Source organism: Anabas testudineus, chromosome 7 (genome assembly GCF_900324465.2).
Source record: "Anabas testudineus chromosome 7, fAnaTes1.2, whole genome shotgun sequence".
Lineage (NCBI taxonomy): Eukaryota > Metazoa > Chordata > Actinopteri > Anabantiformes > Anabantidae > Anabas > Anabas testudineus.
Genome location: NC_046616.1, coordinates 9969142 through 9984071, shown reverse-complemented (window position 1 = coordinate 9984071; position 14930 = coordinate 9969142). Strand labels below are relative to the sequence as shown.

General features: G+C 39.8%; 1 protein-coding gene across 6 annotated transcripts in view; it reads left to right on the top strand.

The window, feature by feature from the left end:
* The window catches only part of LOC113167575 (kazrin), a 125596-nt gene that overhangs the window by 85828 nt on the left and 24838 nt on the right, over positions 1-14930 (top strand). For 5 of the 6 annotated variants that reach the window (XM_026368318.1, XM_026368317.1, XM_026368320.1 and 2 more), the window contains one exon: positions 4841-4948. In XM_026368318.1, coding sequence (XP_026224103.1) covers positions 4841-4948 — 108 coding nt within the window. Of the gene's footprint in view, positions 1-4840; positions 4949-11103; positions 11367-14930 lie in introns of those variants that run through there. The other variant, XM_026368322.1, reaches the window with a different exon arrangement.

Below are 14930 nucleotides of genomic sequence, written 5' to 3'. Positions count from 1 at the left end.
ATCATAACCATATGTAGTTCAGCTCATTACAACTGTGAATGCTTGAATTACCTCTACAATAATCTCCACAAACCTGAACTCTGAATGAATGTAGAGCACAGCGGTCCAGTGCCGTAACTGGATGTAAATTGCTGGCTTTATTCAATCAGTCTACTCCTTAATAGAGCATGGGAGACCTATTCCTGCTATGTAAAGGCACCAAGGTCTTCCGTGAGATGAAGTCTTTCATTATTATTATGCCTGGTTAATGTGTTCCACTGAGAGTAAAGTCATCCTGAGTGGCTTGTCTGAGCCTCTCAGCGAAAAAGAAGAATGTTTCACACGTGTTTGTGTCGATAGCTGAGAATCTACATCATCATGATGCTCAGGGGTCGATTACAGAGATAATACATTCTGAATTATAGAGTGTACACGCTGTAGAGGCAAACATATGGACCAGCATAAATAAATTGAAATTCTTCTCACATGTGCTCAAAGTGGAGTAAAAGTAGGCGCAGGTATTAATAATAATGCGAGTTGGGAATCAGAAAATGTTAAATGAGACCTATTTTCAGCAGCCGTAAGAGTAAATATAGTAATAACAAACTAAATCAAACTCAGTGTTGCTGAATATTTCACTTCAGCTTTAAAGATCGACTTTTGACTGAAAATATTTGGCTTCCAAAAAGCTGTCTGAGTTTAAACTAAGTTTCCGAGCAGTGAGGAACAGGAGACGTGTCTTTTGCAGCATTAGTGTATTTTGGAGGATGCATCGCTTCCTGACAAGTATTTTGTGATTGATCTCTGCTGAGATTAAAAACAACAGGGGATCGTTGCTGACGAAGGCTGAGTCAACATGACAGTGTCATACAGTAATACTATTGACAGGACCCTGGGTACTTTAATGTATCTCTTACCTCTTGTAACCTTTTTTATCCAGTAACCTATTTAGCAGATTTTTAGACTGTTATTGTTTTGCCAAATTATAAAGTACGACTTAATTGACGGTACCTTCAATTAGCCTTTCTCACTAGGCTGACAGGTGGAGAACGACCAATAGAAATGCATATGTGTCAAGATAGACAACGTGGTGCTCTTTGGAGTAGGTAGTCACCTAAACATCTCGTCTGTAGCTGAAATCACTCTTATTCATGATATAGTGCACTTTTACAAAGAGGAGAAGATTAAAAGCCTGCAGACACACCGTCTTCCTGGTCTCCTTCCTTGATGTGGAAGGTGTTTTTTAGCCTGTGCTATAAATCAGAAAAATGGAGATGCACACATTGTACGCTTTAAAGACAGTGTCTCTCCAAAGGCATTCACGTTGTTGCATTTGGAAAAAAAACTGTTAAAGCGAAAGAAGTAGCTGTAGCTGCAGAATGAAAAAAGAGAGAGGTAAGAGTTCAAACCCTGTCTACTTACATCACCTTAACAAGCCTGTTTTTTTTTCTGCTTAAAGCTGGCATGATACAGTTTTCTAAAACAGTGTTGTTCACACTTTAAGAAGGAGCTGCATTAATTCCACAGTAACAGTTTGACAGTTGCTGTAACTAAATTTCTGTCAGTGCTCCCTGTTTGGCGAGGATACAGTGATTTGGATAATTATGCCATTACAGTGCCACATGGGGTACAACAGTTGTTTTAGTCTCTGGGCCAAATCATTATTTATTTCATCACAACAGAATTACCTTGTGTGCTCGGCTGGTTAAACTGCTTATCATTGCTAAAGTGAACTGAGGTGTGATGGTGAGGAAAATAGAACTGAGTCATAAAGCGTAATAAATTCTCATCAGTCTTTAAAAAGAAAAACTTTCTTCTGCAATCCAGTTCATTGCTTTCTCACAAAAGCTATAAATCTTGTAAGATTATTAGAACAATCGCCTTCACTGCTGCTGCTGCTGCTGCTGCTGCTGTGTGTTACATATAAGATCACTGCCTTTCCTTTGACAGGCTAGGGTTCAAATGTGGACCACCTCCCGTAGAGGCTCTTAGGCAAGACCTCATAATGTTTGCCTCTGCCTAACTCAGGATATGAGAGAAACATGTGCAAAGAAAGTCATGTCTGCTCAGACGTCAGACCAACCTGTGCACTATATATATAGTATATATATATATGTAACATATTATCTTCTGCAAGGCTGTTGTTTTCTTTGTGGCTTAAAAAACAAGCTTCAGATACTGTAGCGGAAGTGTGATGTTATTAACTGGATTTGAGTTCTCAGGCATTGGGTATAAAGATGACAGATGTAGACGTTCTAAACTTCTCTTTCTTGTTACAGTCCATTATGTATGCATTGTTTTAACTTCTGTAGACACATATTCTCTCTAATTTAATGCGAAAACAAAAATAACTTCTAACAACAACTGCTTAACACCGTGTGGCAGATCTCCTCTCTGGTAGGGAGATGATATGTGGGCTTATTCTGTTGTTGTCAGATAATATTCCTGCTGGTATGTAAGAAAATGAGGAATGAAGACAGGGAAGATGGAAGATGAGAGAGGAAATGATGCTCTTATCTCAAACGCCTTATCTATTATCCCAAACATGAATAATACAACGACTGTAAGTAAAGGTTCGTAGAAAGCTTCACACTAATTCCTGGTGCAGTGTAGCAGGTTTTCTTGTATTGTTTCTACCCCTCTGTCTCTATCATGAGATCCAGACAGTATTTCATCTCAGCATTTCATCTGTATGTCTCTCGCTGTCTGCACTGTGTCTTTAACTTTAGTCAGCTGAAATAAATGACTCAAGATCTTTGTGAGGGTTTTGCATTCTACCACACTCAAATATTCAGGATGCTGAAATCACTGATTTGAAGGCCTCCACAGTGAGCAACAAAACATTACAATTATGTCCTGGATATAAGCAGAATCTTGTTTTTCTTAGCCACACACTTTTATACTTGCACACAAACAATGCAGCACACCACTAAAAGATTTGAAGGCTGAAAGAATAATGATAAGAGTAGCCTGAATACGTATTATTCTTGGAAACAATATACAATTGATTTATCAGTGAATGAGAATAACCAAAATGTTTGTAGTCCAGCAAAAGGTTTCTTGCTTCTTGTTGTATTTTAAACTGCATGGTTATGAAAGAAGAACAGCTGAAGGTACATGTGCGCTGTGTGTCTAAATGATCATGATTATTGTATTTGATCATTAGTTGGAAATCTCTCGAACAATAAAGATCCAAAAATTTAGGTTACATGATTATCAGCCAAGATTTATGGATGATAACATCCAGATAGGTTATTTTGTCAGTTATAGTTCTAGTCAAGTAATTTATAAAGTGCAGACTACATAGACCTGATACATCATTTGATTTAAGTCATAATAGGCCTTTTCTATGTGTAATGACTTCCTTTCAATAATTGTGAAGCAACTGTCACTGTTCAATTCTTATTTTAGGGCTTAGTCCACAATGTTCTTGCACTTTCCCTTGCTAAGCTTCTAAATGTTGCTGAGCGCCTATACAGGGCACAGGGCACGATGCAGAGAAGATAAAACACAAGGCTCGTGGGCAGCAGCAGTCTGAGACTAGCAGATAAGTATGCACTGTGAATTATTACATTATTTAAAAGATGACAACTGTGTTGCTGGTGCCAAAGGCTGTGCCATGGGCAAGTTTGAAAAATTATACATTTTAAAGGTGTTGGGTGGCAAAAATTCATGTGCGGTTTTAAAAACAGCCCTTGTGCACTCTCACCAATCACCTGAGGTGGGGGCGAGCAGCCAGGCTGTTATTTGTAGGCTTATAAAGTTCTTCACGACAACTGTGATGACTAATCTCGCTATAATGACAGCACCACCCCTAGACCTCGAGCTCTTTACCCAACACATCTGTGCTCAATTACTGCAAATAATTCAACCAGTAACAGCGTCTTAATAGGTGGTTGGTGGACTGATGGCAGAAGGAATGGGAGGAGGAGGAGTAGGAGGTCAGAGAGGAAGAGAGGTAGTTTGCAGGAATGTCTCACGGTGTGTGTGTTTGCAAAGTAAAATTATGAATGTTGGAGAAAGTGTTGGAGAGTTTTTTTTACCAACCTAGTATTTTTCAAAAAGTCAAACTTGTAACACTTGAAGTGACCTTTAGCAAAATTTACTTTAAAGTAAAACTCTTCATGCATCTGTGAGCACTGTTGGAAGAAGTGCAGAAGTGGACTGCACATGTTGAAGTGACAAAGTCATTTTAGCAAACACTTTTCTGTGAGCTGACCTGAAGCAATGCATTCAATATGCATTCACTGTGTGCCGCTGGTGGGAAATAAAACTATATTAGAAACTACTGAACCTCACCAGAAATCAAATCACACTTTGGTCATAAAAATGCTAATATTTATGTGTGTATGCAGCAGTCTCTCAAAGCAGTGACTCTGTTTGTGCCCCTGCATGTGTTTAAGCTTGTATGCGTTTGCTACAGCAGTGTTCTCTCCCCAGAGAGAGTAGCTCTGCTGATGAATGGTAAGCTGCTGTGGAGTTAGTACAGTGTAAGGAGTGAATAGTAAAAGTTCATTATGTGTGTACTAAGAGGGATGGTGTGAAGTTGATTGGTACGGTGTGCTGCATTAATCATTTTGTTTCCCCAAGTGTCTGTTTCCTGCACACATGCACTGCAATTTGTAGCCTACAGTTTATTTTTCTTACTCAGATGAGGACTTGAATGCATCATACATTCACACAGGCTTCCACTGTCTCCTTATCACTTTTTCTGTCCCCATTTTACAGCATGCTTCAATAAAAATTAGCAGTCACACACACACACACATGCTTGAACTTACACTTTCAGGAACATTGATCGATTTGATATCTGCACTTCATATATTAGCTCTCAGCTTAACTGGTTATTGTCTCTTCTCAGATCCTCCTCCGCACCCAAGGCAGAAGCCGCCGGCTACTGACCTCTGCTACAAGACTGAAATCAGCAGTCTCATGGACTTCAACTCCCCTGACTCCTCCCTGGACAAAGGTAAAAAGTGAACCACAGCTGGTTGACTTAAAATGAGATGTTCTGCCATGACGTTGGGTGTTGTGTTTGTGTTGAGGGTTGATACACACATATTCAAGAATGGATGCAAACACACATAATGGCATCTGCAAACACAATTTGCACCCAGTAATCCATAACAGCTTGAGTTTGAGATAAAGTGTCTTTACCGCGGCTCCACTAAGATTTCATTATGGGGTGAGCAATAGTAGCTAATAGTAGTGCTTATGCAGTCATCAATTCCTCTCCCATCCTGTTTTCTGCTTGCACCTGTTGGTGAAAAAGCAATGAGCATCCATTATACATGTGATTCTAGCAAATGAGGACAGTAGCTACTGGTCCAGGTTGTTAGTGAACACAGCGAGTCTTTTTGAAAAACAGTTTTCAAAACCTGAACACAGCTTTTCATCTGCACAGACTAAAACAGATTCTTTATTGCACATTCATATTGAACCATAAACACAACTGTAATGATTTGTATTCAATTACATTAAGTTGTCTTCTTGTTGCACTGCAGTATGTCTATGCTTCTTAACTCTCAATTGTTTTCATTTTGTTATACTCGCTTGTTGTTTCTATTCCAAAAACAGTATCATGATACTTAATGTACCTTTTATTCACGTCACAAGTATAAATGTGAATTATAAATAGATGAAAATTCAGTTGTTAACTCTGTAACTATTGCTACTAGAAACATCCTTATTGTCCTTATAAGGATGATTTTAATTGTTGTTGGTTTTAAATTTTATGCATTCATGTCTTCCAGTCATTGTGTAAAATCCAATATGGCTTCATTAACAGTGAACACTATCATGCTCCATTTGTGTTTATAACTCTGCTCTGAGTGTTTAGTCATTTGCATCGTCATGAAACATGCCTAAGAGCAGCCTATAAACTTTAGAGACGTTATTTATTCTCTAACTCTAACCTAACTGGCTGGTGAATTAGATCAACTTGAATATTTTAAGTGGATCTAACTAGTAAGCCAAACTTAAATGAATTAAATTCAACTTACTTAACTCAGTTAAGTGTTGCTTGTTGTTTATCTTTAGTCTGTTTTTCATGTTTCAGCCCTTTCATGACCAGAGGAATAGTCTTGTAGAGAGGATCAAAGTAGCAGTCGATGGCACCAGCATAGAAGCATCTTTGGGATTGTTGATCCTTTAAGGCTGCCAGTTCCATGATGGATCTTTAGTGTCACCCAGGCAACCCCAGGTGCCCTTTCCTCATTAAAGTGTCCTGCTTAGGGGTATATTTGGTTCTCTCCTCTCTATTAAAGTGTGACTGTTGTGATGATGTCATGAGTTATAAAAAAAAAAAGGAACAGGGCTGATGTTTCTTACTGTGGTGTGTTAGTACAAAGCTGTTACTTCTGTGCAGTGGTGCAATTTAAGTACACTCACTTAAGTACATTACACATTCAATTGATAAAATTACAGAATGTGTCAGGACATTTCTGTGCACACATACACACTGTCCTTCAGCTGTCACTAGTTCTTTCATGGGTACTGTAAATGTGCAGACTCAGGAAAAACACATACAGTGCACAAACCAGCAACCCCTATAGTGGCCAAGGCCACCTAGACGCATATCACCACAAGTTCCATCAGAATGAGAACAGGGGCTGTGTTATCAGCAAATTCACCTCAGGTCTGCAGTAAGAGAGATACAGGGAAGGAGAAGGGAAACAACTGAAAGCGGTGAGCACTGTATCATTAGGGAGACAGGTGCTGCTTCTGCACATTAACTGGTAATGATGTCACTAGGTGGGTGCAGCTTGGCAAGTGGGATGGTGAAAATAGGAAGGTCAGTGCAAAAAAGTCAAACTGAAAAAAAAAAACAGGCTTAGCAGCGAAGGACACAGAGACAAGGGGAGGGAGGAATAAAGGCATGAAGTGCATTGTGAGGAGTAGGACAAGGTGAAAAAATGTGTAAGGACACCGTGTTGCCTGCAAATTCATTCTGATTAACAAGAGAAAATCATACTGAGGCAAGTGGAGAGAGAGAAAAATGAACAAAAGAACAATAAAGATTGTGAAGGTGTATGTGTGGGCGCATGTGTAGACTGGTCTCTGCTGAGCACTTCCATTTTTCTCATGCGCTGACACTTTACAGAACACCTGCCCCCACCAAGCCTTCCTGTAACCAATGGGAGAGTTGCACTTAAATTGCCTCCAGTAACAATATCCAGTCCTCTGCACTGTAATTTACACACATCAGAAATCGGAAAAAGTTTGAAGCATGCAAGTGATTCCCTGAGGATATGAAGTAGACTTAACTCGAGCAAGACGGTTGTCATTGGTTTGTGCTTAATTACTGTATATGTTTTAATGTGTGGGTATACTGTAAGTTGCAACTGGTTGTTTTGAGGTACAAGAATCAATAGCTTTTAAAACGGTGCATGATATAAATTGCATGCACACCAGTTTGATCCAAAATTTTCACATAACCCATACAACTCATTACCCTTTAGACTGCTTTTGGACCAAAGTGCAACTAGAGGTATTTTTTCTATTTCTGAATTCCACCTTTGACTACAGCTTGACATGAGCTGAACAGCCAACTAGTAGATCCAGTCACCGGTTGTAAAATTTCTGCCTGCCTTTCAAATAGCTGTTAAAAAGGCCCACAGGCAGCTAATCTGAGCCGGTGTTAGAGAATTTCAGAATTGTCGTGAGAGCGGGATGGTGGTTGTCAGAGCTGACACATGTGGAAGTGAGCTGAGCGGCACATGGAGGCTGGCGGTTCCTTTCCACTGATTACTCAGCATGAAGGTTGAAAGGTGGGAGAGGCAAATAACAGAGAGGCAAATAACAAAGCTGATGGGATTGACCAGAGGGAAAGGTACAGATGTAGGATGCACAGTGTCGTAGTGAACAAGTGATTTAGAAAATATTAAATGGAACAAGACGGATGCTTTTAAGACTCACAGTAGATCAACAATATACTGTTGCTCACATTAAGGTCTTATTTCAAACAAAGGTTTTCAACTTGACATTTTCACTTCGACCCACCCTCCTCATTTATGTGCTGTGCTTGAGGTGAAAAACTCTGGAGTTGAGGGCTATGAGTGAGGTTATGGGAAAGGAAATGACTACTTCATGAAGGTCAACCAATCTGGGACTTCAACATTCCTTGTCAAACCTCTGCAGTTATCTGTGGATGACCCACATAGGTAAAGTATGCACTAACAGGCCATTACTTAGAAAGAAATGCAACAACAAGAATAATTTAAAGTTTAACTTGCAGCTTTAACAAGACCACTGAAACACTGTGGGACCCCTCACACGGGGCCGACAAAACAAAGAAACATACAGGAGAAAAAAAATATCTCTGCTGTTGCAGCACTGCAGCACACAGTCAAGCTGAATTCGTTTTATAATCGTCCTCTCATCGTGTCTGTTTTCGTTTCATCTCCTCTGAACAATAAGAGGCTGACATTTTCTTGGCAGAGTTAGGTGGAGGTGCTACTCTTTGAGGTATCGTGTAAACTGACTCTAGAGGGAGAGATTGGCTGCGTCCATTGATTTTCATTTAAGGGATAGTGCTCTCAGCTCATCACCTCCAGGCATCCCACAGCTCAGGAAACATGTAAGCTGTTGGATGTGTGATGCTACATCACACAAAGACCCATGTTGGCATTAGTAATTTCACCTAAACCGTTTAGGTAAAACTATTTTTCCATTATCATCATGCATTTCAAGCAATGTGTATCACAGAAAGTTAATTTCCTGTTCTTCTCCATTCCCTGTAGTGTTATTTGATGCTGTCTTAATGTAGTGTAAATAGGCAATGCGTGCCAAGTTCTTTTAATTAGCAAACCCAACAGACCTGCTGATTAGCACTTTATCTTCATAAGTGTCTGTGCCTGAGCTGCAGCTGGACCACTTCCTAGTTACGTTACACTACACCAGCTTGTCCCAACAGGTCTGGAACAATAATAGTATAATTAATATGTTGTAGTCAGCTAGTGAGCAAGCAAAGATGGCTTTGCTCGTGTGCTCCGTGTACATTGCTTCTTGTATTTGTTACATGTGCAGGCTTTTCAGCCATACTTGGATGGAAGCTCAGGAGCAACGAATGATGATTAGTGATAGCATTCTGCCAGCATAACCTTGTCATCTCTTTGTCCAGACTCTTTTACCAGCACAGTAATTTAAATAACTACAACCCACAGCTTCACATAATAAATGGCACTATTTATATTTCTTTTCTATTCTTTTTCTCACTTTCTTTTCTCTAAGCGGGTAGTTGCTGAGCCATCTCTCATCCTTGGATTTGTAATCTTAATTCACCGTGTACTCAGCAGAGGCAGATGATGTCCTTAATAGCTACTGCAGCCTTCAATTCACTGGCATTACAAGGCATTTGTTACCATTTCAAGTAATGGCCTTGTGACTGTTGAAGGAAAATAAGATCCAACAAAAATCAATGACTGGATTCAAAGTATGTAGTGCAACATAGCTCAGCAGCTCACGCTCTGCTATCTGCTGAGTAACCATTTGATTGTTATGATGAAGTAATATGCCCATACTGTATACTCAAGTGTTTACAACACAGACTCTCATGCTCTTATCTGGCCTTATAGAAACACAGCTGTACTTTTTGCTTCGGATCAATCATGGTCATAGAGCCATTCAGTTTCCTCACCATTATGTCCAGACACAATAGACAATAGATTATTTTCTTTAGCTGCTTTATTGCCTCAGAGAGAGGCTTGGTGCACCGAATGCTTCTCAAATGTCACTCTGTAGAGGAAAGGATCAAGATTCAATCTAGTTGCAAAGCAACAGACACTAAAGGTGCTTTTGTGTGCTGGTACAGAGAACATGTTCACTTTTGAGCATGTTATAAAACTGTGAACTCCACAGTCTCCACAGTTTTGTGTTCATGCTTTTCCTGTCAGTGGAAAGTCATGTTCCAATAAACCTACTGTCAGGATTTGGTGCTATACAAATATAATTGAATTGAGTTGAATGTAATGAAAGATAGTTGTGCAGCTAATTATTGTTATTTATTAAACATTGAAACTAATTTTTGAATTTAATTAAAGTCAGATTCTACCCAGTATATATTTTTATTATTTATAACTACTCCCTGATTTTGGTTGGTGCACAAAGGGCATAATAGTAATTGTTGAGGATGAAAGGTAAATAACTGGATTTGCCTTTTCTGTAACTAATTCCGTATGTGTACTTAAATTGGAAGGATCACAATAATGATCCAACTTATCATTCCATTGATTTTTAAGAGGTTTTATCTTTTTCCTTGAAGGCAAATGAATAAATCTTAATGAATGCATGGGGTTATCACCTTTTGAAAATCTGCTTGACTACTCAAACAACATGCCACTGCAAGGGTGGCTGTATAAAACAACTCGTGTCTGTGTTAACTGTGAAAACTATTGGTTAAGAGTCTGTTTGCTTGGTTACCACGTGGATTTAAGAAATTCTAACAATGCAATTCATTTAAAATGGAGAGGCTTTTCAATGAGATTGAAACATTTTCAATTATTAGTATTACCATTTTAATTAATCCACTTATATCCTATCCACTGTCGCCTAGTTCTTGCTCAAGTAGGGTTGTTGGGTTTTCTATATAATTCTGTATACAGTTATATTTTTAGTCTTAAACCTTGAACAATGTAAAGTGCCTTGAGATAACTCTTATTGTTGTAGCAGAAATCCACCTATGATCATGCTACTCATACTTCTACTTTACTTGATTGTACATCTCACTTAGTACAGGGTACTTGAAAATACAGGTTAATAGCCTTGACAAACTGCCAATAATCTCCAAGCAATAATGCCATCAAAAGCAAGAGTGTTTCCCCTGCAGAGGTAATTTTAAAAGCATTCAGGAAGGGATGATACCATACAGTAAGTGTTTTTAAAGTTACTGGATTACTGAGACCCTCAGGCAGGTCAACAGCTGGTAGACCTGTGTGCAGCCTGTCAGTGTTAAACTACACACACATTGACAACCACCTGCCTGGAAGCCCACGCCTTAGTTTGACTCCTCCCGTGTTTGAGTAATGTGGGAAATGTAGCAACAGCCCAGCTGAGCTCCTCCTCCTCCATTCTTAGTAAACCATTTGAGTTGAGGGGGAGGGGCAGAGTGTACTGTGTCACCGAACTCGTGGGAGCTGCCTTGAACAGGTACACCGAGAGGGGAAGACACAGCTCCTGGATGTGTTTCCTGGAGTTAACTGAGCTGGATTATAGTTGGAGGGAAATGGTTGAGGTTTAAGTGAGAACCACTTGGGGGAAAAAGGACTTTTGGATTTTGTCTTTGTGGCTGTTCTGAAAGTCCTTTGCACACACCTGACAGATCCTGGACTCCTCTGGAAAACTCCCCTCGGAGGAGGGGATGAAGTCGGGTGGAGAGCAGAGACAATCTGGTGAGTGAATGTAAACCACTAAGTGCAGTGGGCAGTCTTCAATACAAAGCGAGGTCTGCACATTTAGAGATTTTATGGTTAAAAGACAAAGGTTTCTTCTTTAGCCTCTTTCTGAACTAAAGATCCCAGCAGGCAGGATGTGTCTTTTTACCTGAAGGATGTTCACGTGTTGGCAGGTGTCAAGTCTGATAGTGACTCACACAGTCAGCTTTTGGTGCTCAGCCGTTGGGAGACTTTAGACCTGCACTGACCTCGGACTAAGGGTTACTGTGTGAACATGGAGACAGAAACTCGGCCATTATGTGACTATTCTGCAGTCAGTTGTCATTAATGTTAGCTTGAACTGAGACTCTTTCTCTTTGCAAGCTGGAACAGATGTTGTCTAGGATCTGCAGACATGCAGTTTGATGGCCCATCTTTAACTTGTAGTATGAAAAGTATGAAGTTTAGTTCTGAGTGTTTTAAGGACAGTCGTGCTACAGCTCCAAGTAGGTTGTAAGAGGCTTTAGCTATCTGTCAATGAGGAGGTCACAGTGTTGGGGGTGCATAGTTTGTCTCTAAACGGCCTCCAAGGTATTGTGTTCTGTTTCTACTGTAAACACTGTAGTCTTGTGTAATTGCAGTTTTTTTTCCTGAATGCACATTTTACAATACATAAACATTTTTGCCACATCAGCTCCTGTCGACTGGTTTCAGACTATTTTAACTGTAAAACAGAAGCTGACAGATGTGATAACTGGAGTTGGTTCTCTGCTGATTACCTGTATGTTTTCTGTTTACGGGTATAGTTCACTTGCTTTTCCACTGTGGAATAAAAACACCCTGATCTCAGAGGTAAAGGTTCACATAACGAGATAGAGTATTTCCGTTTCTCAAGCATGTTTTAAGTTGTGGTGGTGACACAATTTAGTGCAAAGCAAAACAAACTAGGGGGTGTAGGTGTCTTCCTTTACCTAACCCTTACTATGCCAGGTGTGGTTGTGTGTTCGGAATTGTTCTTACTCACTTTTCGGTCTCATATTTCTGTGTCAACCTCTGTTATACCGCTGAGGTAATGTGTGGCTTGTTTTTCCTAACTAGGATTGGACATTAATCAGGCAGCTGCATTTACTTGTAACCATAGCAGCAATTTATGTATAATCATACCTGCTTTTGATAGTTTCCAAGCAGAATAATGGAGATGAACTGGTTAGCAGTTAAGCATCAACACCACTGACATTTCAGATTTTGCTGCTTAATATCTCTCATGTGTCTCTAATAGAGAAAGCAGTGTTTCAGATGAGTGATGTGATGTTAATGTGCCTAACTCTGCTGATTAACACCAGTGAACCAGGCTGGAAATCAGAAGCCTGCTACTGAGTATGTACCTGAATGTGAATTAATACATACATCTTTGTATATATGTAAGAGAATGTGCAGTATTCATGTATGTGAATTAGCCAGTGTGTGTTTCAGCCAGGCTCAATTTGACAGCATATTTGTAAGAACAGCTGAGTTTGGTTCTGCTGTTCTGTAGGTTTGTAATTGTCTTTTTTCACTGACTGCAGGTGAATACTCCAGGCGACTCCCTTGGGTGCAAGCTACTGTAGTTTCCTCCCATTATGGCAGACATAGACGATAGATACAGCAGATACACCTGTCAGAGTCAAGTCAAACATAATGGTAAATCATATATAATTATTATGATAGGTGCTAAGTCAGATGTGCCACTACTTTCTAAAAACATGAAGCACCTTTACTGATTTGACTAAGCATCACAATTGAGCATCTAACTACAGTGAAAAATATAAATTTACTGTGCTGCATGTCTCTTCCTGGTTGCTGAATCACCTTTCCAGTGACTTCACACTCATCAAGCCACACCCAATGTGCACCAGCAGTCAGCTGGGTGATGTGTCCACTTTACCAGTAATGACAGAGATGGGCAGTCGATAACCAAGGCTTGTTCAGTCCGGTGACGCTCACTGTTTTAAGGTTGTAATGGAGCTTACAGCTAATGTCCAGACTTCAGTGTTATTACACTTTTTTACAGTTGTGTTGAGACACTCACAGAACTTGGTTAAGGTTAGGAAACGATTATGGTCACAGTCCTGATAAAAAGGAATGTTATAAGAGTAATGCAGGGCTGTTGTAGCTGTTTTCTGAGGTGCACAGTTTCCTTTTTTCTAGAAATTTTATTAAACCTTCATACTGTAATATTTACTCATTGTTGTCATCCTGACTTTTCTCTGGGACAGTATTTACTTTTGGCGACAGAGCATGTAGTTAAAATGTTTGTTTAGTGAGTTTGACAAAGTGCAGGGTTGTGTCACAGTAGTAGGAGCCACTTCATACAGGTGTGCTGACTACTGTGTGTGGACTCATCCATGGTTTGATGAAATATCCATGGTGATATAGAGTCTACACTCCCATTTGGCCGTAGACTATAAATAACAGCATTGTCACCTTTTGGCACCAAAGGGAACTTCTCAATTCGATATGCACAAATGCACATACTCTACATAGCTCATCTTTTAATCCACCTCACAGCATGAATCAATTGAGTTTTAAGGCTTTCTGTGCAGGCATTGGCATACAGCCCTGGTGGCAGTCACACAAATCTGCCGCCAAAACAGATATTGTTGATTATTGCTATTGCATCAGAAGTTGTTGGTTTGTTATCTAGGTGACTCCCACTCATGCATAACAAGACTGTTCTCTAAAAATACCAGTTTGTTTGCAGTATGCTTAATAGAAAAAAAAAAAAAAAACATAATAGCACACTGTTATCAGCATGTCCTGTAAGAAAATGGAACCAAATTCAAAATCCAGTGTAAATAAATGTTACAAAACAAGCTAATTTTGCTAATTTGTGTGTTTACATACAGATGCTATTTCATATCATACCTGAATTAATTTAATATTCCTATTCAACTAAATACCAGCACAGCTCATCAGGTACAACTGTGTGCAGCTGTGGCAGCAATTACTGCCGGGCAAGATGCAACTGATTAACATTCTCCTCGTCCTCTTTGGTATAAGGTGTCCAGAACAAAACCACAAATAGTCTTAGGAAAGAACCAGTATATTAGTGAGTTAGACAGCAATGTGCACAAGTGGTTATCTCCCAAAGTAAGCAAATAATCCACATTTCTGCAATTGCTAAATGGTCTTGTGTGTGTGTTATATTTACTTGCCACCTGAATGCCGACTTGTACAACATGCTGGTGGATGATAAATAACACGGAGCTAATAAGGAGATCATGGGGGAGGACAGATGCCAGCCTGTACCTTCATAATCACTTCTGTGAAAGGGATGCCACGTTGGCTCATTTGCACTCTCTGACTCCTCCAGTTTTGTTTTAATCGCTCCATCCACCCATCCTTCTATCTGTCCAACCATCCAATTCTCGTGACCTCAGGACCACCCCTTCCAGTTTCACTGAAACTCTGCAGCTAATCTCCATGTCGGAGGAATTTGAAAAGCTGCCCTGTGTATCTGTGTGTCTGCAGCCTCAGGAGGGTATAATCTCACTGTTTGTGGTTTTCACATCATAGATGGGAGCTTTTGATACAATACATTGT